Here is a 26701-nt window from a genome sequence, read left to right on the forward strand (position 1 = left end):
TATCGAAAAAAACATTTAGGAATTTTATAGTCAATTAAGAAAGTGATTTTAATATTGCTTTCACTTGTCAGGTGTCAGAGTTGCTGAAAAAAGCCAAGAATTTGTTTGACATCTGTAAAGATAAGACAGGAGTGGGTGAATGTCTCCTTACAGTATCATTGCTACGGCACCGTGAAGACCTTGTGCTTGAGGCCTTCAACAACTTTGCTGTAACACAGCCTGTCTCTAACTCTGCTGGCATGCTAGAATGCACAGAGGTAATGTTTATCATCTCTTTTGTGAAAGATAACAGTAATGACAGCTATCAAAGAAAATAGAAACTACACAGCTGCGTGTGGAGTGGAGTCAAACACTGTATCAACAATGTACTTAAGTGTTTGTTTTGTTGGGAAGTTTAAAAACTCTTTTGTGAAGTTTTCTGAATGGCATTATTATTTTAATTGCTTTAGGTTCTTCGCCAGATTGCTGGCATCAACAACTTAAAAACTTGCTGTCGGCTCATCCATAGCATGGAGTTGGTGCACAAAGTTGTGCAGGTGATGCTGAAGCCTGTGTCAGCAGAGGACAAGAATAGCTACAATATTTGCCTCAAGTTCTTTGGCCTAGAAATAGCAGAAAATGATCGTTTGGCCTTTCATCCAAAACAGAAACCTCGCTGTATCCAGATGGCAGGAGCCGTGAACCTGTTTGCAAACAAGAATGAGAAAAAGTGCAATCGTTTGGAGAAACCAGCAGGGGAAGTTTGTCTGCATCTTAGTGAGTTTCTTTTGACACGGATGGGAAGGTGGAAAACTGATGCAGAACACTACATCCAAGAGCAGCTGCCGAAGGTCATCCAGTGTCATAGCTTTCAGGTAATTTGATGTGATTGTGTTGACTGCTAGTAAGCATCAGTGGAAGTATAATCCCTTAAAAAGCATGCATCATGTCTAATTCTGTTTTATTTCATTTGTATACTGTTATGTACTAAGTGCCTTTATCATACTCAACCCAGTCAACATGATCAAAATGCTAGTTAAGGATGCTAGCAGCCTGAGGAAGAATAACTCTGACCCTGTAAATCAGGGTGGCACCACTGGTCTGCCAGTCACCTGACACTTGATGTAGCTTCATCATTCGTGTGCAAGCTGTATTTATCAGTCAAAAATCTTGGCATCCAATCCCACAGACGACCTTGGAGTTTCAACGTGAGCTCTCACTGTGGTTAAGGGACATGGCTAAGTGGGCTTGTTTTCAATCAGCACTATTTCACCCACTCCTTCTATTTGGGTGCTTGGCAAAAGGACCATCAACGTTGACACCCCTCCTCGCTCCTCTGTCTTCTTCAGCCAGTCATGCCTACTACCTCATCTGTGTGGGGCCAGGAGCAGAGAGCATGGCAGTTATTTAGCGTGGTTTCTGTAAGAGTAAGCCTCATTATTCTGATCTAGCTTCCATCTCTTAACATCTGCTTTTTTAACATCTTTTTTATACATGTCCATACCTGTTGATGTCGTTCTCTGTATGATGTCAATTTCAATTAACTCAGCTTAACTCTGACCATGAACTTCTACTGCTACAGTTTCATTCTCCCATCTCTAGACAGAGGCAACACAGATTTTATGAACAAGAACAAGCTGGAGTTATCTCTCTCTTCAGAGCTTAAAGACCTCAGAGAAGCAGAATTAGCTATTGATTACCTCACTCAACATCACATATTTTGTCCTGAAATGCAATGCCATCCTTTTACACTAGAGCTTTCGTTCTCGTGAAACTGTCTTTAGGAATGCCAGGCACTCCTCCTGTTTAGTCTTGAGGCTCAAGATGCACTGAATAAATGCCAGCAGGACTCAGCTCAGGCTATGAGAGTCCTTCAGTAGCTTTTTCTTATCAAGGCACCAGCATTTCTGGCCTAACACCAGCTCAGGGAAACACAAACTATACTCTGCCTTTGAGTCTCAATCACAGTCCGTGAATCTTCACTTGCCCCAGACTGCCCCAGCAAACAGATTTGGAGATTACAAATTATCTGCAGGATCTGCACTTTCTAATCATTTACCTACAAGAACTTGACTTCCATACCAATCACCAGAAGTCCAGACTGACCCCTTTTCAGGAGTTCATTCACGTGGGCATGCCTTTCCACACAGTATTTCTATTGTAGAAGTTCCACAGAAAAGCTTCAATAAATCAATCAAATTAATGAAATAAATTAATTGCAGTGGTACGAGAGATCCAGCAGCTGACCTTATCCCCTTAGTCGACAGCAGACTGCAGGTGCACCCTCTTCACTGGGCTCTGAGAAGATATGTGAAACTCACTTTCTCAGAACTGGGATTAGTCTCTGCAGATCACACTAGTACTCTGTCCTTTGGACCCATCAACCATTGTTTTTTCAAGAAGCTCCATTAGTACAAACCACTACAACTATCTCACTTTGTACAGACCGCTAGCTGGGAACCTTCTGCCTGACTGACTTCTTAGGTGTGGTCTGTGACCTCATGATGAACGAAACTGCCTCATAAAAGCTAGAGATATAGACAGTTCTTTGGGCTATAACAGTTTGGGGCACTCAGCTTTGTGTCATGCTTCTATCAGTCATAGCTCATGTTTGAAATCAGGGCAGCACTTGCTCCTGCAGCCTTTTTTCACCTGACAAGTCGCATTCTTTTCTTCTGCTACCAATCTGACGTAACCTTGTCAGTTCATTACATTCACAGCCACCGAGCTTTCTTGATTGCAAGCTTTTCCAACAGGATGGACGATGGACATGGCAGTTTTCCTGTTGTAATTTACGATTTGTTTCCAACCATGACTGCTAACATATTCATGACTCAAAATCTATGTCACACCTGCACTGGACCCTTGAGCATGGGCATTAGATGACTAAGCAACTGATTGGTCTGGTTTCAACATCTAAGCCTACCCCTCCTACCACTGAGCCCCAGGGTTTACAGTGCCTGGAACAGTTTAGTTGTCAGATGATACTTGTTCCTCTTGTTTGATAGAAGCAAGCTTGGATAACACCATTATTATAATACCTTTCATAGCCTCCCAGGTGTCTTCTGCTTTTTTCCCCCAGGTCTGCTGTCACAACCAGGTACAGCCAATTTTTACCCAGATCTGGAAGCACTCAGTCTTCATGTCTTTTGGTTCTGCAGAGTTGCATAAGTGCTCATGGCTTTGCAGAGGCAGCAGAGAATAGAATTCTGAAAGAACAGCGACCCTCCACTTTAAATATCTACATTGCCAAATGGACAATCTTTGAGAAATGGTGTCTGGGAAGTCAGCCCTCTGCAACTTCCAACTTCACCTGGCTTTCACACCTTTCATCCCCTCACTGACCAGTTTGATCTTAACTAGTTGAAACTGTCTTACAGGTTGTACAGTCTTCCTTCTGAGCTACATGGAGGTGGTAGCATCCTTTGGGTACTTTTAACATTCAGGCTATGTTGACTATCTTGAGTAGAATAAAGGTACTTATGAAACATCTCTAACCTTACTTTAAAACTAGTTTAAATTAAGAAAAATTTCCTTTTTACTTAAAATCATAGGTTCTCTTTGTAAGTACAATTTCTGACAATAAGCATACATAATTTATGACTCTCTTGAATGCAGCCTTCTGGTTTAACTCTTTCTTTAATCACTGATGCTAGCATGCAATAGTTCGTAAATGGATTGTATATTAAAACTTCCAGATGATCGCTCTTTTAGCATTGTCTCCTCATGCCCACATCAGTCTTGCCTGGCTGCATATGTCCTTTTCATTAGTCACTTTCTAACTCAACAGCAGGTGTTATTGAACTTAAGAATTTGCTCACAATATTAACAGCTTATGACTGCTACATGGTGTGTAAAGTGTAACTTTCAGTTACAAGAATTTATGGTTAAAACTTATCAGTAAAATGGAAACCGACTTTACTGTTTACATTTAACAACATTAATTACATGAAAGTCTGGTGCTATTGAGCTTGTTTCTCTTATATTTGCTTGATGATTTTTTTCAATTTTAGGAGGGGCAAAGATGCTATGATGTCCAGTTCTGTCCATACCTTCATGAAGCTTATGACAATCCTTTAACACACACTGCCTTGGACTTGCTGTTTAGTCATGTGAGACTGGATCATGCTGTCCAGTCAGGGGCAGAGTCATTATCTAAGATAAATGAGACCCTGTATGAATTAGCAGGTTCCTACATATCAGAAAATGGTAGGTGGGACTCCACTGAGAGATTGCTGGAGTTTCTTTTACCACCTGGACTCCCTTCCTACTCCATGAATGAAGTGGTTCAGTTTTGTTTTCGAGTGCAAAGGAGAGAGTCAGCTTTTCAAGGAGTCTTTAATCAGGTACATTTAGAACATAAAAGTGTTCCAGAATTTATAATAAATTTTCGTTTTTAATTATATATTAAGATACTGTATCTACATATGAGTTTAAACCAATAAATGGCAAGTTAAAGAAAAACCACATTGTTTACTGCAATATTTCCCCACGCACAAAGAAAGCTTTAAAATTAACCTATTATGTATAAATGTACTAACCTATAGAATGCAAAACTTGACTTTGATATTGCAAGAATTATTTTTAATGTGATGGAGTGTATTTAATGGTGTAATAAAGTATTAGTCCATTCCTTGAAGACTATAGCATCATTTATTTCTCTTAGGATATTTTTTTTTGTTATCAAGTTCTGTATTTAAAAATTCAATCACAAATATGTGTTTGTAGTTGAGAAACTACCTAATGTACCAATGGGAACACCCAGGCCGTGTTGGACGAGGAAAATCCAAAAATGTTGTCAAGGAGAGATGCAAGTCCACTGACTGGATTGTTCTTGCTGCTTTTTTGTCTCCACTTCTGAACCTAGACATCGATGTACAGACATATTTTATTTTGTTTATTACTACTTAATCTTTTGTTCAGTCTAAATGTGTGCCTTTGAAGTTGCTCAGTCTGCTAATAATGTGTTTTATCAGTGGTCAAGGGGATCTAGCATCAGTCAGTATCTTTTGTCATTTAGGACCAACAAAGACATTACTAGCGCATTAATTTCAGTTTCCATTGTTTATGTGTACTTGAATGAATTGCAAGCTTAGTTTTTTAAACATGATTGAGCAATTTAGATGTCTTTTTTTGTTTTGTTTTATTAGTGAGACTAAATTCCTTGTGCCAGGGCTTTCATGATATTTCTTTGCTGAAGACCTTCATTTTAGGTTTCAAGACATTACTGTATTTCTTTATCAACATTTTCAGATGGTGTGACACTCGGGAATTGCCATGCAATAACAGTTCTTTAATCATATAAATTTTTTTCTCTGTTAAGAGAATACTACCATTCCTTAACTACTGGCACCACTCTGATGCACAGGTGTTAGGTGTCACATGAATAGGTTATAATACGTTTTTTCTTAAACCAATCTCAAATGTATTCATTTTTGGGAGAAAGCGGCATGCTGCACAGTAAGGAGGCTGTTAGCATCATTTTCATTAATATTGATATTTTAATGCCTAGTGTGGCAAACATTAAATTTTATGTCAGCATGAATTAACCAAGCCAAGTCTAGCAAGCTGACCACATTTTGACCCTTTAGTTCTTAACAATGGTCCATATGGTTAAAGCTGTGATTGATAAAACAGCCTTTCCCATCATGGTTTTTAGTTCCAGTTGAGTGTGAGCACATGTTGTATAGTGATGGGCTTCAGCCCTGCCTTCCCTAGTGCTGTAGTCTTTTCTGCTATCATAGTGGCAATAGGTTGGTGATCACATAGTCCTTTTTGATTCCAGCCCATATAGCTTCTCTCTAACTGGTCAGACCTGTTGTGATTGCACAGTACTCTACTTTCTAAAGTGGAAACATATTTTGACCTTGTTCTCATTTCCTAGTGTTTATTCTCCTAAGTATCATGTCATCTGATAATGTTGATTAAAAACAAAATTCCATCTAGGACAGGGTGGGGAACCTGTTTTCTGGTCTATTTGGATGTTCTTAACATCATTCATGGGCCATACAAAATTAGCAACTTAAATTTTAGCCTGCTTTATTTTGATCAAGCTTTGGGTTTGTCATATTGTATTAACACTTTTGTACACCCCCTCTCAGCATGACATTGGATTTCCTCAGAGTCACAGATATAGACAGGCTGTGGGCAACTGACAAGTAGTATACATATCTGTATTGTCATATATAAGTACATGTCCTGTGTATTCTGTTCTTTATTTGTCTCTCAAAATGTGTTATTATTATAATTCACTTAACATAAATTTATGTTGCAGTAAGAAATAGCTGCTATATTTATTGAATTTTGAGTCCCACTTGTGGTTGCCGTGGCAGAGCTAAACCAAATGATTTTATGAGCTGGACGTTCCCCACTCCTGATCTAGAGCCACTAGTAGCATCTTAAAAAGGAGAAAAATAAACATAAAAAAAAATAACAAACATACACCTATCAAATATAATCCATAGCCAAGCCAAAATCTAAAGAAGTCCTGCCAAATTGGTGGGGATCACACAAACAGTATGTATTTGATGTTTTAACCATGAAAAACATCTATGCATACACACCCACATCCGCACACACAAAATCCCCATGTTCTGCCTTTAGGTAGCGAAATCAAGTCTCAACCTTGTTTGTTGTTCATCTGATTAAGGTTATAGTCTTCATGTCTTTCAAAAGTTAAAAGAACAGGCAAACAATTTGGTAGACATTAGAAATAGTTTAGATAATACATATTTTCATTTCATGCTCAGGTGGACAAACTTTGTACAGACCTGGAAGTGGACCTGTCCAAAAAGAGGCCACGCTGGGTATATAAACTGCATAAATATGCACTACTTACTGATGGTGGATTTGTCATGCTCCTCGCACGCAGACATCTAGATGCAATACAGTATCTCCTTGTAAGTAGTCCAACCTATCATTTTTATTTAATAAAAAAAGCACCAATTAATCTAGTATTTCAGAAAAGCAAATCTATTGTCACATAATGTGTTCTGTATTCCTGAAAAAGAAAAATTATTTAGAGATATACCTGAATTTTTAGACATTGTATGGTAACAATTTTATAGTCAAAATATAAGTATTTTCTTGTATTAATGAAAGCGTCTTTTCTTTAGCCAGATAAATTTGATCCATTTGAATCGCTGATCAAGTTCACCAAGTTTACCAAACTTCTTGGAAATAGAGGTGTGGTTGGGCTAATGCCAGACTTCCCCATCTTTTATTTTTGGTTGGAGGTTTTTACCACACTGGGTTTCTGCCTGGCTGCCAAAATCAAAGGGTCAGGATACTTTATTATACATCTGAAACAGTGGTCCCTTTACTTATGTCTGTCTTTTAAGTGACAACTGCCGTTTAAACAAACTGCAAAAGCACTTAACAATCCAGGCTGTATATAGATTTTATGTAAATTAAGTTTGGCTATCTTTTAACATCTTAATGAGTAAAATTAAACATAAATTAAAGATGTGCAAGATGATTACATAAATTTTAAGGCAGCTTTGACCTGTTAAATTTTGAATAAAAAATTTTAAGAAACTGTTTAAAGATAACATAAGTTCTAAATCATTTCTAAATGACAGATTGTTTCATGGTAATAATTCCCCAATTCTCTGTTCTGTATGGAATAAAATACCTTGAACACTGACATACTGTTTTGAAATAGACTTAAACCTAGCTTGCATTGTTTTCTTGTTTTTTTATTCCAGGTCAGTTGTAAGTATATTTCTCCTTAATTTAATTTAAAATGTGATGTGTGTACTTTCTGATCTCATTATAATTAAAATATTTACCTTAATGCCTGTACTCATTACTTTGATGAAGTCTTCATGTATTATACAGTTACAGTGCAGATAGTCTGCAGGGCTGTATATTGTTATATTGATGAGAGCGAACAAACCCCCTAAGTCTCATTGGATGAAAGTGATTGCTCTCAGCTTTTTATCTGTTATTGTAAATGTATAAACATTGAAGCATTGAATCTGTATGTTTGTGTGGAGGTCTTATTGGATTATTTGTCACTCTCTTTTTTTTGTTTTTTGAATTATTGTTTTAGATCTACAAATTGATCTTGCTATGGACTGATGGCTAACAACATTGAGTAGTTAATTCCATTGTTTAAACAGCTTTTTAGAGCACTATGACAAAGTCTGTAAACAATATACACCTATTGTTTTAACCTTTTAAGAACTTGTTAAGAACTTGTCCATTACTGATAGTGCTTAGATTTTAATTTATGTGAAATTGTCAGTTTAATTCAGACCTAAGATTTCAGATCGAGTGATTTCCCTTTTTTAACAGACTACTTTTTTTCTTTTTTTTTCCTATCATTATCCTTGATTGTTGGTGAGTTATCTATGGCTGTGAGAGGTGTGTGTGTGTGTGAGGAAGATAGTGAAAATGCCATTGTCACCATATTACTGTAAGGTAAAATAGTTGCTAATAGGTGCAATGATCTTTGTAACACATAAAACAAATTATTAGGGTTTCTGATTACAGGAATGGCTACATGATTCTCCCAGATTGCTATGTACGAAACCTTAGAATGGTCAACCTTAACATTCCTGCTACCAAAGGAGGAAATCTGCATATATTGCTTGAAAGGTTCAAGATGAAGCGAAATCAAGATCTGCCACTTTTGCATGATCGCATGAGGGTAAGACAAATATTTTTGTGTGTGGATTATCTCTTATTATTATTCCTAGAGTAGTTTTTAAATTCTTATCCATCTCCAGGAATCATGCTAAGTATTTTGTTGATGGCACTTCACAGTTGTAGGAGAATGTGTACACTTGTGATGAGCATTATCTTAATTTCTATAAGCTTATCTCAGACAGTTAACAAGTTATTAATAATATTCAGCACCAGAATGACATCTTTATATCTAAATGTAAAATGTCTGGAATAAGGTAGTAGGGATAATCAATATTTTACATTGGTGTATAACTACAGCTGTCTTTGAATCAATAAAGAATGTTTGCCTGATGGCTTTATTTGACTGGGATCATCACTCATGAGACATAATCATCCTTGGGTTTTCATCTCATGTGTTTAAGGACCCTCTTGTTTCCCAAATGACCTTGGGATTGTTGGTAGTGAGAGAGTGCACGTGCGAGCTTAATTATTCCTCAGTTTATTTGGTTTACTCATTTTACAGGCACTGGTGGGAATGCTGAGTGGATTTGAATGTAGAAAAAGATTCAGTCTTGTTGGTCATTTGGCACATCTACAGAAGAAGACACCAAATACTGATTTGTTGCTGGAACGTGGCCTGGTTCTGGCACTGGTTCTTTTGTTGAACATTGATCAGGGCAACGTCCCTGATGTTTGTGAGGTTCCCATTTTACAGACAGTGCACTCACTCACTGATGAAGAGGTGAGCAAGTAGAATAAACGGAAAAAATCAGACTTTTTAAAAATCTAGTTCTAGGAAACATCATTTTGTGGCATTAAATGTATGAAAGCTTTTAATTTGCCTGTTCATGTAAATAAACTAACAATGAGTTTGTGAGCAGTTAAACATAACCAAAATTGTATGTGGATTTTCCTGCTGCAGAATATAGATGGACTAGACATTGTTCATCATTCAAACTTCTTGTTTTTCTCACAGATACAGAACATGCCCTCACGGCTGGCTAGTCTTGTGAGAAATGTGAAGGATGCCAGAAGCTATAGAGAGATCTTGACTGCTCTGAATACTAGCTTGACAAACATGAATGTCAAACTTTGGTTGTGTCAGTGGCACTGGAACGAGAAGCGAAAAGATGTTTTATTTCCTAAAGACATAAAGAATATGCCTGGTGATGGAAATTTCTTCCACTTTAATAAACTGCAGCATGGTATAAGGAAGGTTCAGGAAGTTGCGAGTTATGCTGTGAATGAAGATGACTCTGATGACCAGGATGTTGAAGGCATTGATGGTGGAGGCACAGCAGAAAAGGTAAGGTCCTGTGTTGTAGATAGAGACTTTTCAGCTTTTTGCCAGATTTACAAATAGTATTACTTTCCAGCAATGAATTTAGTGTGTGCTTTATTGTATAATGTATTCACACTTTTAGCATATACATGTATATTTGAACAATTCCACATGAACAGATTGAAAAAAAGTATAAAAGCAACATCTGTGCTGGCAAACTGCTTCATTTGATTGAACAAAGGCATGTTCCTGAATAACTTAAAGTAACTACTGTTTATCTTTTATATTAGTGCTAACCTAGTTCATAGATATGTAGGTGTGTATAAGTAATTTAGAAAAGTAGGTATGTAGGATTCAGGCATACTGGAATTAGGTAGGAATTATTGCCAAAGAGTATTATTTATTATAATTATAGTGTCCTGTTATCAGAATATTTGTTACAGAATGATTTTCTTGAACAAGATACATTTGGATTCTAATTTAATTCTATTTTATTTGGATTCTAGTTTAATCTGTGAAATTTTTAATATTATTATTGCTTATAATATATGCAGGACTGAAACAAAAGAGCATTTTGAAACACGAACAAAGAAAATTGCTAGGTTAGCTAATAATATTAGTAATAAAATAAATTTTATATATTTCTTATACCATTCACACTGTTTCTCGTGTGACTTCATTTTTTAGGTGGAAGAGCTGGATGAAGATGAAAAAGTGAGTTACATGAAAAAAATTAAAGATGCAGCAGATCAGGAGGCACACAAAAAAAGTGCCCGCATAATCTACAGATCTATTAAGTCATTTATGTTTCGGAAACGAATTCCTCAGCTAAAGAAATGGTGTGTTGTACAAGTTGAGAGAGCTGTTTGCTTCATCATTGATCAGTAATGCTATGTGTGGTGTCTGTGGAGTTGGATTTGAAAAGTCATCAACAGGAGAGGTTGAAGAGAGTGTTGTCCATGACGGAGATGAGGAAGAAGAGAAAGAGAGTGGAGAAATAGTGCAGGAACGTATAAAACAGGAACACTTGGACTCAGAAGGACACAAGCGTAATGCAGCTGAATATAAACTTTTCGACAGATTTACAGATCACGTCTTGCAATGCCTTTGTTCAGATTAGAGGCTCTTTGTCATTTCATCAGGTAAAAATACAGGAAATTGTATCATTTAGAGTTTCTCTTAAAAATGTAGCTGTTTGTCTGAATTTTAGTATTTGCATAGAATTATTTCAGGATACTAGCATGTGTATAGTTTTTGTTTTACATGCTTGGTAAATATGCTGCTTTTGATACTTTGAACTTTGAACCATCACCTTCTCCTCCATAGGCTTTATATGACCTGTGGCCTCTCTGGCACAGCCCTTAGTTGGTTCCACTTCTGTCTGCTTGCATCCAGTTTGTTAGAGTTCACGGCTTTGCATCAAAACCTGCTGCTGGGCAATATGTGTCTCCAGGTTAAGTCCCTGGACTTCTCTTGATTTACAGCCTATGTCCATCCACTTGGTCCTCTGATTCCTCTGGCTTGCAGTATCACATGTACGCGAATGATAGCTCCTAACTTCTGGCCCAGCTTGCAAACTTCACAAACTGTTTACCAGCACCCAGGAAACTCTTAATTCTGTCAAACACTGGATGTTTGCTAATTACAGTAAATTCAAGATTGCCATACTCTGCTATTGTGTTGTTCATTTGCCTCACCCCTGTTTGTCTGAGCTTATGTTGCCCTACCATTCTGGCAGGTCAGTTTGCTCTCTCTACACTGGTTTTCTGTGTCCCATGTATCAGACTGGAGAGGTTCACTCGTTCTCTTTCTCTGGCCCCAGTATTTAGAATGCCCTGCCTCTGTCTCTCAGTACAGTAGATATGCTACATGCTTTCCAGTCTGGTCTTAAAACCTCTTTTGGAAATACCTACTGTCATTTGACTGTTACTTTTTCCACCTCCTCTCTGCATTTCTGGCAATGTTCACTGTGTATGTGTGTTTGTATGTTTGGCTGATTTGGATGCCCTTTTCTGTCAAACAGCATCACTAGCTACTGACCCTTGTATTTTGTAAAGCATGTTGAGCTTGACTCCATGTGGGGAAATGTGCTTTAGAAATCTTAATATTATTAGATATGCCTTGTTGGAATATTCTTCGAATCCTTTTATGCCTTCGTTGTATGGGCATACCTTTGTATGATAATGAATTAAAACTCATCGTGGTGAAAAGCCTAGCACTTTGGTAAACCCTAAAAACATGTTCTCCATTGGTTTGACTATTTGCCTTCATGTGCAAGTTTATGATAACATTCTTTCTCTCCTTCCTTCCTTAATTAAAGGTCACATTAAATGTTATATTGACTTGCAGGTGAAGAAAAACTCAGCTATGGGGACTGAAGAACAGTGGAACCCTGTTTATCGTGATATTCCTTATCACTTGAAACCTTGACCACATTGCTGCAGGATCTATCACATAAGCTGCAAGAAGCCATTCAGGAAAGAAAGTGGACTCAGTGGCAAGAACTTGTTGGTCTGTGTCAAACTCTACTTCAGAATTTTGGAAAAACCTTGCCCCAGATACAACATCGGTTTGAGGTATGATTTAATTTAGATTATGTTTACAGACACCAAGATCAAATCTGTCTGATCTGCTTTTTAGTGTCCTTAAACTGTCAAGCTAACTTTGTCTCAAGACAGTCAGACATTAGCTTTGCATATGAATGGAATTGATTGAAAATAATTAGAGATCATGTTTATTTCTCCAGAAATATGTTTTTATTATAGCCATTTGAATCTGGTAATAGATCTAACAAAGGTTATAGCTGATAACCATTTCATTTATATGAGGCAATGTGCATAGACACCAGAAATTATTTCTTCAGTTATAGCTTATAGTTAAAGATTAATTTGTATCATTGGTTCCTGTGAAAGAAACTTTAGTAAAACCAGATGTTTACTTACAGACAGCAACACAGCAGCAAGCAGAAGCCAGAGAGAGAGACCACCACCACCAGGAGCGGTTGATGGAAGACATGGTAGAAGATCCAGACATGGATGAAAAAATGGTTCATGTGGTTGATCACCCTGTTCAGTATGCTGCACATAATCCTGCTGGTGGAGCTGGTGATGGTGGTCACAGTTACGGTCGTTGGCGTGGCTATGGCCACGGGCATGGGTATAGCCGTTGGCATGGCAATAGCCATGGGAGAAGTCGCAGTTTTCACCGAGGTCAAGGGAACTTTGGCACTGGACAATGGGGAGGACAGTTTGTCCCTGACAGGAGAGGTCAAGATCCACAGGGGCAGTTTTATGAAGGAGATCTGCCACCACGATTTCGGAGATAGAGACATGCCTATACTTACAATGTCTGGTCCTTACAGAACAGTAATTTTTGCCATGTTTGGAGCATCGGAGAAGCATAATTACTGTAAACTTTCTGTTTTCCCAAATTTTGTGTTTTGTGCCAACTTTTGTCAAATCCTTTGTTGTTGTCTCCTTAACTACAGATGTCATAAAACAGTTTATTTCTTTTAAGCTCTGTTTTCAGCCTATGTTTTGTTATTTCATTGTTTTACCCTACTCCCAAATGCTTGCTTATTAATTTATGATATTTTGAGACAGTATTAAATAAACTTATCAACATCCGAGATATTGGATGTTTCATATGTACATTTTTCCAATAAATATTTTGTAAACTTCTCTAAGCTAGCCAGAAGTTTTTTTTAATGTATTTTCATTTTTTTGGACTGTGCAAGCATCATGTAACTATGAATTACATTTCTGCTGATTGTAGATTTTTTTCTTTTTGAATTTTTGCATTTAAACTTCTCTCTGCTTATTTGATAAAACATTTCATATATAGATTTTCAGCTTCATCTAAGAATTTATGCCTGATCATAATCATGTTTGGAATCATGCTTGATCATGACTAATAAAGGTGATCATTCCCTACCTCCCACTTTTTAAAATTGTGCACAAAGAAAGATGCAGTTTATGTTCTAGTTTTCCCTTTACTTATGCAAAATTTATTTAATGAATTGAAAGTAAAAAAAGTATGTTAGCTAGTTCTGTTTCTTGTTGACAGTGCATCAAAACCACAATTTACACAGATAATGGATAACACTATGACTAGTCACTTGTATGTTGCTTGTAGTAAAATTTTTCATGCTGGCCAGGTACATAACACTTCCAGCTACTCGCATCTGTACCCACCCACATATACAAATAAAAATAACTTTTTAAAATTTACTGCTGACATGACATGGCTCACAGAGTTTGATCTGCATCATAGCTTTTATTGTTTACTTGGACCTGCATTTGAGAGCTGTGAAAAATTTGCTTTTCATCATACATATTTTTAAAAAAAGTGAGATGTGACTGCTGAAATTTGTGTTTTTTCAAACAAAATTATCACAGGATCATCTGTTTTATTTAAATGCTATTGTTTAATGTTCAATGTTTCCATGTGGTAGTATATTCAGTTTCCTATACAGGACAAATATTGTAATAAAGAACCTCCTTGTGCATTTTGTTGTGGATCACTTCAAAAACAAAATTATAATTTTTTTTTTTAATGTCAGGATATGCTGCATAATTAGGAAACAAGATGTATGCAAGACAAATACTTTTTTCCTAGTCCTGTACGAGGAAAAGGCTTCTAAATTCAGATTTGTTACAAGAGATTTGTAACTGTAGGATCAAAATAACTATTTTTTATTGTTCTTTATTCTTAATAATATTTCATAATATATCTTTCACAGAGGTTTTTTGCTCTTATTTATCCATGAAGAGATCCAGATTTGAGACTGTTGTGACTTTAAAGCCTCAGACTGAAATACCCTATTTCAATTCTGAGTTAAAACAGAACAGCTGATGTATGCCTTTAAAAGTCCTTGATAAAGGGCGCTTAATATGAATCCCATTTTCTTAAGTCAGATTCTTGAAATGTCTTGAGGCTTAATAAAATTATGTCCTTTATTATCATATTGTGGTAAAAATGAGTGTTTAATGCATTGTTTTTGAATCCAGAATTTATTACTATTTTAACATTTAGCTTTTGTGCTGTATTCATTTATTTACTGAATAATAACTTGAGTCAATCATTATGACTTGGTAACAGAGCTGACAATAAAAAGTTACCAAGTTTATCATCTAAGTTTGAAAGTTATCATCATGACCATATTTTTATCACATAGTTACAGTATGTTTTTCAGCACTTTTGGAATTGTGCTATCCACCATTTGATTAGGTAGCCTCAAGATAAAGAACCAATAGAGAAAAAAAATGTAGCAGTGTTTTTACATTTAGCAGCATCTCTGGCAGGACATTTACTCCTGTTTTCTGCGGCAGAACATTTACTCTGGGGAAATATTTTTTTAAAAGCACAAATTATTTACTCATTGATCATTACTTGGATGAAAGCTGTTATCTGACCATTATTGTTTTTGCATCATTGCGATTCCTTTGCTTCAGATTTAAGCAACATGAAAGGGCACAAAATTATTAGCCTTTTACTCCATGCTGTGGATTACTTTGACTGGTTCATTGCGTGGAGCAATTACAAAGGCATATGCTACAATCCATTGTCATACTTATTTTACTGGCAATAATGAAACAACAGATTCAGAATGGAAAAAATTACAGAAGCACAGGTCTTCAAAGATTTATTTTACTTTGAGTTCTTTGTCATTACCTGACATTCGAGAGGTATATTTTTTCAAAATTGCATATGAGTGATTTTGATTTGTTGTTTTTTGTTAATTTTTGTTCTTTTTTGCTGAAGGAACCTATGCATGTATTACAAACATATATTCTCGCAAATTTTGTTTTGTGACTGTGATTTAAAAAACTGCTGTAGTGAGCACAATAAATTGAGTTTTCTTTTAATTACTTAAAAAACTTCTGATGCTTATAGCTGCTGTAAATTTCCAATGGGCCTTGTATAGGATTAAAGTTACTCCGAGAAAGCTATCCAGTGTGTTGTGTGTTTCCATGTAATTACGAAACCATTGCATCATTAGTAGACATATCTCACCATCCTTAGCAGTAGTGCATATCATTTAAAAGCAGTTAGAGTAGAACACAAATGTGATTGGATCAGCAGGAGCTTTTTGTAAACCTGTAATGAACATGAACAGGGACACTGTCGTGTGTTGCATTGCTGGCTCAACTAGGGTCAGGGTAGGGGTGAGGGAGAGGAGGGGTCCTTGTGGCCATTCTCACCCTAGTTCCGTCCCTTGGCCACAGTGGACAGGCCAGTTTTTACAGTAGCCCCGCGCCCCTTTCTTTCCGGATTTTATGTCTCTTACTCCAATAGGGTCTGAGAAAGGTGAGGCGAAACAGCTTCTATCTGAACGGACTATCAGGGTTAGGACTAAATGTATTTTCCAAAAACGAAAAAAAACCTGCCACAGACTATAAAGGAGTGAAGGATCAACACCACAAATGGCACAAACATAAAGACTGAATTTTTAAACCTATATATTCATCCGTGGACCGACAGCTGAAGTCGCTCACTCCTTGTTGCCATGTGTGATGGCACATTCATTTCGTAGCTAATCAGCTGAGCTGAATGGTGATAGTATAACATCATGTCATCAATAAACATCTACAACAATGAAGTATCCATTCAGGAAATTAAAAAAAAAAAGATCATACAGCAAATGATGATTTTAAGTACAAAACATTTCAAGTCAAAATAGCAGATCAACATTCTGACTGAAAGACGTTTCTTGTGGTAATAGGGAGGTGTTCTGCTTACCACAGAGCAAAATCTTTTTCAAATTTGAAATCAGGATAGTGCATTGTAAAAACTTAAACGTGTATCAAAATTGCTGACATCCCTACACTGTACTGTATAGTCTAATTGTGAACATTTTGTTACATCATATTTGAAGATGGTAATAATGATAACATTTTGTCAAATTAGTCAAGTTCAAAGCTGATCGATGTTGTAAATGGTCAAACGTTCACATATGGAGAGGTGTGTGTGTGGGGGGGGAACTCTGCTCTGTTTCATAAACTTCAAAAACAGGATGTTTGCACGTACAACAGATAACACTGGGACTGCTCACATGCATATTGCTTATGAAAAATTTCTTACTGATTATTAAATCTATTTGGGCCCAAAACTCACAGTATCTTCATGCTTATATCAGTACACCTCTTAGCAAATATACCATTTCTGACAAAAATTTTTTTCGGGGTATTTTTTATTCATCATCGAGACACAGTTACGATCAGTGTTTTTATTTTATAGTGATTTTGTGCTTTATTTTAAGATAATCCTCAATCGTGATAGAAGATTAAGACTAACAATAGTGAGGTAATGACAAGGAAGCGGCCAACAAATGAATTGAAAAAGGAAATGATTTCAAAGTATGAATGGCATGCTCATGTCGTATACGAAGAGTTTTTGTACAATAAAAGCTTCAGATTTTGTTGTTCTCATTGCAGTAATTCCAACCCCTTCCTTTTGAAAATTTCTGATGCTTATTGTCATGTTTTTATGTTTATTTAACTCCAATATTATATAAAAAAACAAATACCCATATAGCCTGTAACTTTCAAAATTAGTGAGTCAACAGGGGCTGGGACCAATTAAATCTATTTCCTTTATTTGTTATGGAAAAAATTGTTTTCGAACATTTCGGATACGAACATGCTCTATTAGTTCGTTTTCTCAGTAGTATCTTGAACATGCAGAGTTGTTTATTTTAGATGTTTTGCTCTTATTTAGTAATGGAGTTTTTTGATGTGAGCCATTTGCAACTTTAAACCCAAAACTAAAATACTACATTTCAATTCTTGATTTAGAATTGCTGACAAAAAAAAAAAAAAAAAAATTAAAATGAAAATGTGAATACTAAATTTATTGAGTTTAATATCTCATGACATGTCACATGATTCCTTGAGCTTAAATAAACATGTTTCCTTTAAGCACACATATAATGTAAAACTGTATTAACATAGCAATGTTTAGCTTAAGTATTATGTTTAGTTCTTGACTGCATAATAGTTTGTATTTATCATCTGGGTGTGAATTTTTATAAAATTTTGCTGTTGGTCATATACTTTAACACGATTCAGAGACACTAGTTTAACACAGCTACTTGGTGCACCTGACCGATATTCTTTTTTTTTTTTGTCATGGTTCATGAAACAACTGATGTAAACAAAACTGCTTCCCTTGACAATATGTTATCCAATATATTGTAATTTCAAATTAATTTTTTTGTTGAAAAGCGAGTCATACAATGCATTTTGATATGAAAAACCTATTTAAAAGTATATTCTTGTTACACAGTTATATATACATATATGGCAAAAATGTGGCAACCTGAAGTAGACATTTAGCTGAAAAGGGACTTGATCCCTATGAGTTGAAAGTTATCAGTAATATGAGCATACATTTTCCTGAATTAAGCTACATTATGCTTTTAGCAAATATGGTATTGTGCTATCCAGGGGGGTGGGGGGGGGGGAAATTGGTGTTTTACACCGTACCAGCAACTGAGGCTATATTATGGCAAGGTAGCCAGCCCTGTAAACAGATGCTACGTGCAGAGAAAGAACAGCGTGCCCGAGATGAGAAATGAACTCTGGGCAGCCAACCTTCACTGTATTGGTGACAGGCGCTAACCGCTGCACCACCGGACCGCTGCGTATTGTGCTATCCACCATTTAACTAGGTGACAAGTTATATAAGTTGTATGGCCAGGAAAAAATTTAAAAATAAACTCAGAGAATTATAAAAATGACTATAGCATACGATTTTTCAGGGGGCAAATTATAAATACTTCATTCTTGTATCTTTTGTTTGAACAACGCTGTTATCAGATTAATTTTTTTTTCTGTTGGCTTAGCTACATTTTCTTTGCTTCTGGAAAGGTGTAGTTCATCGCATGCAGCACTTATATGACATGCTAGGATCTTTTGTCATAGTTTACTGGCATCATGGAAATAATCTTGGAGAGGTTAAGTATTGTTGCACCACAGGTGTTTGTCTTACATAATGTTTGAGTTCTATGTCATTATTGGATGTTCGTTAGTTGAAAGGTCTGATTTTTCAATAAAGCATAAAAGAGATTTTGATAGTATTTTTGGTTCTAATTGCAAATATATTTGATAAAACACTATGCAAGTAATTTAAACTTCATTCTGCTGTAAATACACTAGTTTTCACAACCCTCTTGTACTGTTAAAACTCCAGTGTGTTGTGTTTCACCTGCATGTTACTCAGCACTCATTAACAGCATCAACAGCAGATCTCCCAGTCAAAAACCAAGAATTTACATGATGCAACATGTTCCAAAAGATATTTACACAGTCTGGGTACCTGGGTTATGCCCACTGGTTAAAAAGCTGATATTTTTAAGCTGATATTTTTTCAGTCTAGTTAAAACTAAGAATTACACATCCAAGGGATGGGGATGGGGATTGGCTGGGGGAAGCAAACCATGGTGGTTGGTGTATTTGACTGTATGTAAAAAGTTGCTGGTTTGAAAGCCAGCTTGGACCTGTGGATGGAAACTTCTGTCTGCCCATTCTGCAACCATGTTCTCTGCCCTGACAGGTTCTACCTTTGGAACTCTTTTCCTACACATGGAATGAGGTGGAGTCCAAGCCATGCAAGTGCCTTTGTGTGCATGCAGAGGTGCTATTCAGTCTTGTAAATAGGCGAAGAATTGCAGAGATGAAAGACAAAACATATGACCCATTGAGTTATTAGCAAAATAGTCCTTATTTGTCTTTTCCCCTTAAGAAATTATCACACTTTCCAACCAGCAAAGAGCTGAGTAGAGTGACCAATGAAAACAGCAATCTGAAAAATATCATGGACTTATTACCTTATTCACTTTTTCCTAAACATACTAAAAAGAGAGATACTCTTAATGAAGTCCAATCAAAAAAGGTACTGATAAAATTTGTAGAATTGTGTATGCTGGAGTATACGTGTACAAGTATCAAATTGTTTAATGCAAGTCTGTGGTCAGAGTTATGATCTAATACTCCTCAACTACAATATTTTTTCAGAAACCGCAGTATCTAAATCGAGATTTACACTCGATGGTTTATCTCAATAATTAAATGTGCACCACTCTAACCTGATGTAAAGCCAGTCTTTACTTTTAATATTACTGTTACAACTTCTTATGGAATGTGTTTTCAGATGGTGAATGAAAAATATTATCTCTGTTACCGTCTTGATATTTTGTCCAAGTATACAGTACTAAACAAAAATTGCAGCAAATGAATAGCAAAAGAACCTTCAAATACACTGATGAAAATGCTAGATGTAGTTAAAGCACTGGCAATGATTTTTCTTCACAACATCACAACCTTATTTGACCTTTCAACCATTTTTTTTTTAAATCACAACTCATCGTTCTCTGTATCATCCGTCTGTTGTTTGATGCTGCCTTTCACTTTTTCTTCCTTTTCCTTTTTCACTTTCTTAGCTTTCTTTTTCTCTTCCTGCCTTCGCTGTTTGTCTTCAAGAGCTTTCTGTGGGCAGTACCCTGATAAAACTTGCTCTGCAGCTCTTAAACCTATGACATACCAGTAAAAGTGTGTGAACCACAAATCTGATAGTGAAATAATAGTTAATAAGCATGCATGGCTGAAAGTGATACGATTAAACAATATATCTGTAACAATGTATAGGTATTATAGTGATCACTATCATTAAATATTAGATTAATGGATAAAATATAAGTAACAGACTGTTTTTGTTTTAAATAAAAAAAAGAGGTTAGTGCAACTCGCATGGCTTCCTAAAGAGGTTCTGTCCTAATTATGGAACAGCACACATATCTGTTTAAGCTTATTACTGATTATCAATTGCTGAAAAAAATATCTGTAGTCCCTTATTCAAATTCTGAAAATCAAGATTGAGAGAAATAACACATGCCTGCTGCATATTTTTCCTTATTTTTTTCCTATTACAGGAAATAGATTTATGGATAGCAACATGATTTCAGCCTTTTCTTTCCTTCTGGCTGTTACAAGTTGTATTAGAAAGCAAGTTATCACTATCCAGCTAACCATCTGTCACAGCTAGCTCACCTGAAGCATATGCTCCATGCAGGGTACCATGACCTCGGAAAACTGTGTGCTCCCCAGCAAAATATACTTTGTGTGGACATAGTGGCTGTGACAGCACATCCCAAAGTTTTGGGGAGTTTCCTGGGTGATAAACATGGGTTTAGTCTCAAACTGTATGCATCAGCAATTACAGAAGAATAAAATGACTGTTTTATAACTAAGTAATTCTAATGCACATACACATGAAATCGATTAAAATTTATGCATTTCAATTTTCTACTGGTTACCATAAAAAAACAATTCCCTCACCAACTCTTGGATAAGAACTTGCACCTCCAGACCATTGGTCAGAAGACCACGCTGATCTAATGATCTGTTTGATAGGACTAGCAGCAACGGTCTCCATTCCAAACACTTGGCCCAGTTTTTTGACGACTGACATAAAAACAAATTTTCATGAGATTTTCTGGATGCTTTGTTGCACATTGTTTTATAACTACAGAGGATTAACTGTGATTTGTACAAGTCTATAACAGATGTATATAACTTTGTAAAAACAGGTCAAACCAAAGCTAGCCTAAAAAAAGTGTCCTGAACAAACCTAATGCTTGTACTTTATCATCTGGAATCTTCTCAAAGTCACGAGCCTTTTCTCCAAAAAGCAGACCCACAAGAACTGGCTTCCCAAGCACTTTGTGGATATTAAGCCAGGTCTGGAGGAAGCCCCTTTCCTCTTCATTTTTTGTTGCCAGTAGAAAGACTCCAAATTCATTTGACCAAAATGCCGATTCAAATTCCACAATAATTTTGTTGCCATCAGCCATTCCTGTGAAGTGAAAGAAAACATAATAAGAATAAAGCCTCCATGACAAAACAGAAAGAAAGAAGAGTGTGTGTGCTTGAATGTGTTTGTAGAGGTATGTGCACATGCACAAGTGCCTGTGAGAAGACTTTTAGGATGAAAGCAAGGATGAGGGCATACATATGTTTACATGTGATGGTACAATGCTAGCTCAAATAATTGCCAGAATATTGTGCTTTACATATATAAAATGTTGAAAGGTTCACACTCAAATGAACATGCTCACAAGGAAAACAAATTTGGGGGCAAAAAGCCACAGACAGGAAAGTCCTTTCCTGCTTTCAGAACTTACCCATCTCTTTTGTAGCAAACTGGTACTCCTCAGGCAGCAAAGGCTCAAAGAGTAAGACTCCCTTGGCAATGACTGAAGCTGGCACAGCTACAATAACGTGATCAGCAGTGACCTGTGACCCATCTTTGAGACGTAAAAGGATCTTGTTCTCTGAACTATCAACTTTCACCTGACGAACTGGTGTCCTCAAGTTGATTTTTAATGGCCGCTCATCGTCTGCACCACTGACTAGTCTAATAAAGAAGCAGAAAATAATTTCAACCATTCAACATACTTTGAAACAATTTTCTCAATACAGTCGGACCTTGATAAGTTGAACTCAAAGGGATCCGAAAAAATTTGACTTACAGAGTTTTCGAGTTAGGGAAAGTGGCGTAATAGGCGCAGGTATTTGGCCGGGAACTAACAATTAATTTGATATAGGGAGGTTTTCAACTTAGGGAAGGTCGACTTATCGAGGTTTGACTGTACAATGAAAACTTTTGAGAAGACCAAGATATTAATGTTATGATGAAATTAATAGCTATTCTGCCTCCTATGAGAATTTAAGAAAAAAGGTAAATATGGAAATGGAGATCAGCTCACTGCATCCTATGCCAGTCCTTGGGAGTAAACATGACAGTTCACTGTTGAAGATTTTTCAGGAGGAAAACACTGACCTGTCAACAAGTTCTCCCATGCCATCTAGTAGCACCTTCTCGTAGCCAAAGTCAAGACTGTCAGGTTGATAGTACAGTGCTGAGTAATCAGAGATTACATAGGATGGGAAAGACCTCAGCAAAAGGGATTTTATGTTGTCACTGTCATAACCTTGTTCCTGCAGTTGACGATCTACAGCTTCTTTGATGGAGATGTCTTCCTTTTTCTGGCGAGTTATATTTATGGCATCAGTCAGAATCTGAAAGTGATTAAAAATATATTTGACTTGCCTTTATAAGTGTATCATGTTTACATATCTAAATGGACCATCATCCAATTTAATTAGCTTCAAGTTTATACATGTATACATGCATTTTTTTATTATGCCCATATTCCTTTGCATGTACACAGGAGTGTGTCAACAGGCAGAGATTAGGGTTTGGCTTAGTAAAAGGGTTAATAAAGCTTGAAAAAGCCATGTGTTAGATCAGTTAAAGTGTGAATGTCCATTTATTTTTGATTGTCAAAATTTTTTTGATAAAAAACTACTTTTGTGGGAAATGAGAAATGTATCTCTTGGAAACTGAGTACCATCACTAGCTAGTAATTTTGTGAGAAAAACATAAAGGCTAATGTAAAAAGCTGTCTTACAGAAACCAGGGACATCCATAAAGTTCAGATATATATCTGGTTTCCAGGGAGTGCATAAATGCATTTTTGATATTTGTGTGTCCTTTGTGCATGTAGATGCCACACACCCCCCCAAACACACACCCACACTGTCGATGTGAGTGAAAATGAGAAATAAATGGTGGATGTTTAGGGTACAATTTGCACACATACTGATCCTGCTTCTGTCATAGCCTGTATGAGCTCACTTCCAGCAAAGTGTTTCTTCTGCCATGGCACTGTAAACTGAACACCACTTATTACAGCTGTCTCCAGTTCAAGGTTTGTGGTAAGATTCAGCAAAGGATTGAGGAAAGGGTTGGCAATGCTAAGTGCTGACCCTCCCAGGTCTACTTCAAACCCTTAAAAAAAAAAAAAGTACAACATTAAACATTTAAGTCAAGTATTCACAGTTATGCACTGGGTTGTTAGAAAAATCATGACACATTTTTGCAATCAATGGAGCTAGTATATTTTTGGAAGTGCTATAGAGTCATTTGGGTTATTGCTATGTCCTTTGAGAGCTGGCAGTTCTAGCTTGGTTCTAAAAACAAATTGAGCAGTTTGGTTGAGTTTGGGAGATTTTACAACAAATTGAAGATGGAAGACCAAGCTGTGCAGTTTTGCATATTTTACTGTTTTATTTCCATAAAGGGACGAACACACTTCAAACTTGTGAAAAGTTGCATAAAGGTTACAGTCACCATGCTCTACAAGAACATCAGTGCCAACCATGGTTCACGAAGTTCTGTGCTGGTGATTTCAATCTCAAGGAGGCCTCTTGGTCACGGAGGCCTTCAGCAAATTTTTTGTCAACAAGATTCTTGATATCCAGGCTAAACTTGATCAACTGCATGTGCACCATTCAGCTCTTGCTATGTCAACGATCTGACAAGGCCGAAGTGTTAATTTTCTTCCTTTCAGCCAATCTTGGAAAAGAACTTAGGACTATCATACTACAGACAAACCCTCAACTTGTCCACTGGACCCAGTTCCCACCCCGTTATCACACCCACAATACTTGCCTAACCTAGTGCCGTCAGACTTTGACTTGTTTTGCTCTCTTCAAAACTGTTTGTGTGATATAACATTGCATTCAGATGAAACTGTAAATCAACTACTTGTTCATTTTTTTTTACTGTTAAAGACAGGTCCTTTTAAGAACAAGGAATTATGAAGCTCACTGAAAGATATACCCTTGACGGATCTTTGTTCTTTATATAAATAAAAGTTCTTAGAAAGTCCTAGAAAAATATGTCATGACTTTTCCAACAACCCAATAGTACTAATGATGTAAAATTTGTTGCAATGAAGCCCATTATTATAATTATTCAATCCATTGTAAAACAAAGATGTTCTTTGAGTAATGTTTACAGTAACAATTATTTGGTCTCTCTCCCTCTCTCTCACACACAAATTTGTAGTTTCTTCTACCATTTAGTGCATGTTTCATATGTATGTGTGTGACAGAACATGCATGGATTAATGTGTATAAATATGAATAAGAAGAAAAAGCAGGAGGAAAAAGGCAACCTCATCATACCAAGTACCTCTTGCTTTAGGGTTGTTCAGTTTGTCTGTCCAAACACGACCTCCATATCTTTCTCGTCTGGCTTCAAACACTTGAACAGTGAAGTTTTTAAACCCTCGATTCAAAATTTCTCTTGCAGCAGCAAGGCCAGCAATTCCTCCTCCAATTACTACAACATGTTCCTTTTCAACTTGTTTCTGACAATGTCCAAGAGCTGCCACTAACAACAGCAACAAGATGTTCTCAACCTGCATTCTGTAGTAAAACTGAATAAAAAATTCGCATTTTCACTCATCAGAAGCTCATCATTTCCAGTCAAATATAAGATTAAAGATGAGTGACTTAATCCTACTTAATGACTCTGATGTATTTAGGTTTATAAGTTAAAACAAATATGCTCTAAAACATAAAATTGTGGACTTTTAAAAGACAGAAAAAAGTTGTGCATGTAAATTTGTGTGTGTGTGTGTGTGTGTGCACATACATATGCTCTCTCTTTCTCTCTCTTGGGTGTGTGTTAGAGAGAGCTAAAATTTGATAGGGGGAAGGTCTGTAGTGGTTGGTGCATTCAGCCTATACTGCACCATCAATACTGAGAGAGCCTATAGAAATCAGATATTATTTTGAGTTTCTTTGAGACATCACATTAACAGCAGACATTGAAAATTGATTAAGAGCTGTCAAACGTGATTAGTGTGGTACTGACATGACAGAAAAGTTGAGACAAAAATTAGATGCTTGAAAAGAGGTATTGTATTGAAAATATAGTGGAGTGAAGCAGAGAGGAGTTGTGTGATATTAATGAACCAGATGACGCTGATAGTTAAGTTTTTTCTTGGTTTTATTACACTAGACTTGCACTAGTTATTAAATTTGAATCTTTGTCAAATTTTTGGTAAGGAACACTGTTGAACGTAGAGTCTACTGCTTCAGTGGCCTGCTATACCGAATTTGTTGAGAGAGAAACAGAAAGAAATAACAGACAACAGTTGAAATTCTAGAATGCAGGAACAGATATAAACTTATGTGAAGTTGCAGATAATGTTAAAAAATGAAGAGCTTTAATGCATAAAAGAAATGAGAACAGGAACAATACTAAGTTACAAATTGTCCGTGTTTTTGAACGCCTAAAATCCTTTATAGCGAATAAGAAGAAATTCGACGGGGAAAACACACTTCTATATTTCTAAATTACCTATGCAAGGATGAGAAATTTAATTTACGCATTTTAAAACGAAACTTTAATTTAATCTTGCACTTACGGAAGCAGACGCCGTCGTCAAACTGCGCGGGAGTAGTTTCTTCCCTCTCGGTCGTAAGAGCACAAGGGGACGTAACTTAACTTTTTCTTGTTTTGTTTTGTTTTTCCCTAAAAACAATTGTAATAACCCGCCGCGCAAAACATCCTCTAGATGTAACTCCACATTAATAACCATCTGTATGTCCTTGCTCAGCTTATGAGTTCTTTCTCACAATTTGAGAGCTATCATCAAAGGCAGACTATTTAATCTTTTGTTATGCTAACAGTGATATAAGCATTAAATTTTTTCCTCCTGCCTTTTAATCTAGATTGTCATCCAGTTTTTGTTAATTTTGCAATGCGATGTATTTTTGAGATATTTGACTTTATGGATGCTAAAATAAAGTAAATGAAAGTGTTTCGCAATAGCATGCCGTTTGCAAAATTCCTGTGTGGTAGTTTAAAAATATTTGAAAAGAATGCATAGTATTTAAACATACTCATGACTAGCCTTCGCCAAAAGCTCACCATACTGCCAACTTAAATCAA

General features: G+C 36.4%; 2 protein-coding genes across 10 annotated transcripts in view; one reads left to right on the top strand and one right to left on the bottom strand.

The window, feature by feature from the left end:
• The window catches only part of LOC112561428, a 50019-nt gene extending 34176 nt beyond the window's left edge, over positions 1–15843 (top strand). For 7 of the 8 annotated variants that reach the window (XM_025233924.1, XM_025233932.1, XM_025233931.1 and 4 more), the window contains exons 40-51: positions 72–257; positions 450–854; positions 3993–4325; positions 4708–4854; positions 6729–6878; positions 7095–7258; positions 8476–8632; positions 9134–9352; positions 9587–9916; positions 10580–11034; positions 12242–12468; positions 12837–15843. In XM_025233924.1, coding sequence (XP_025089709.1) covers positions 72–257; positions 450–854; positions 3993–4325; positions 4708–4854; positions 6729–6878; positions 7095–7258; positions 8476–8632; positions 9134–9352; positions 9587–9916; positions 10580–10780 — 2292 coding nt within the window. In that variant the 3' untranslated portion in view covers positions 10781–11034; positions 12242–12468; positions 12837–15843. Of the gene's footprint in view, positions 1–71; positions 258–449; positions 855–3992; positions 4326–4707; positions 4855–6728; positions 6879–7094; positions 7259–8475; positions 8633–9133; positions 9353–9586; positions 9917–10579; positions 11040–12241; positions 12469–12836 lie in introns of those variants that run through there. The other variant, XM_025233930.1, reaches the window with a different exon arrangement.
• Positions 15844–18018: 2175 nt separating this feature from the next.
• LOC112562815 (lysine-specific histone demethylase 1 homolog 2-like) lies at positions 18019–26215 on the bottom strand. Of its 2 annotated transcripts, XM_025236332.1 has the most exons (10): positions 26175–26196; positions 25859–25878; positions 24932–25178; positions 23556–23743; positions 22733–22971; positions 22074–22306; positions 21521–21745; positions 21229–21354; positions 20941–21060; positions 18019–20423 (listed from the first exon to the last, which is right to left on the bottom strand). In XM_025236332.1, the coding sequence occupies exons 3-10, from the start codon at positions 25164–25166 to the stop codon at positions 20248–20250; spliced, it is 1542 nt and encodes a 513-aa protein (XP_025092117.1). In that variant the 5' UTR covers positions 25167–25178; positions 25859–25878; positions 26175–26196; the 3' UTR covers positions 18019–20247. The 2 variants fall into 2 exon arrangements, with proteins under 2 accessions (XP_025092117.1, XP_025092116.1); XM_025236331.1 differs by lacking the exon at positions 25859–25878 and having other exon boundaries at positions 26175–26215.
• Positions 26216–26701: the final 486 nt, after the last annotated feature.

This window comes from Pomacea canaliculata, linkage group LG4 (genome assembly GCF_003073045.1).
Source record: "Pomacea canaliculata isolate SZHN2017 linkage group LG4, ASM307304v1, whole genome shotgun sequence".
Taxonomy (NCBI): Eukaryota; Metazoa; Mollusca; class Gastropoda; order Architaenioglossa; family Ampullariidae; genus Pomacea; species Pomacea canaliculata.

Coding starts and splice junctions, on each gene's coding strand:
- LOC112562815 (XM_025236331.1), bottom strand. CDS start 25,166: ATGCAGGTTGAGAACATCTTGTTGCTGTTGTTAGTGGCAGCTCTTGGA. Junction 22,972..23,555: donor CTATGACAGAAGCAGGATCA/GTATGTGTGCAA, acceptor AATCACTTTCAG/ATTCTGACTGATGCCATAAA. Junction 21,355..21,520: donor TGATAAAGTACAAGCATTAG/GTTTGTTCAGGA, acceptor TTTTTATGTCAG/TCGTCAAAAAACTGGGCCAA.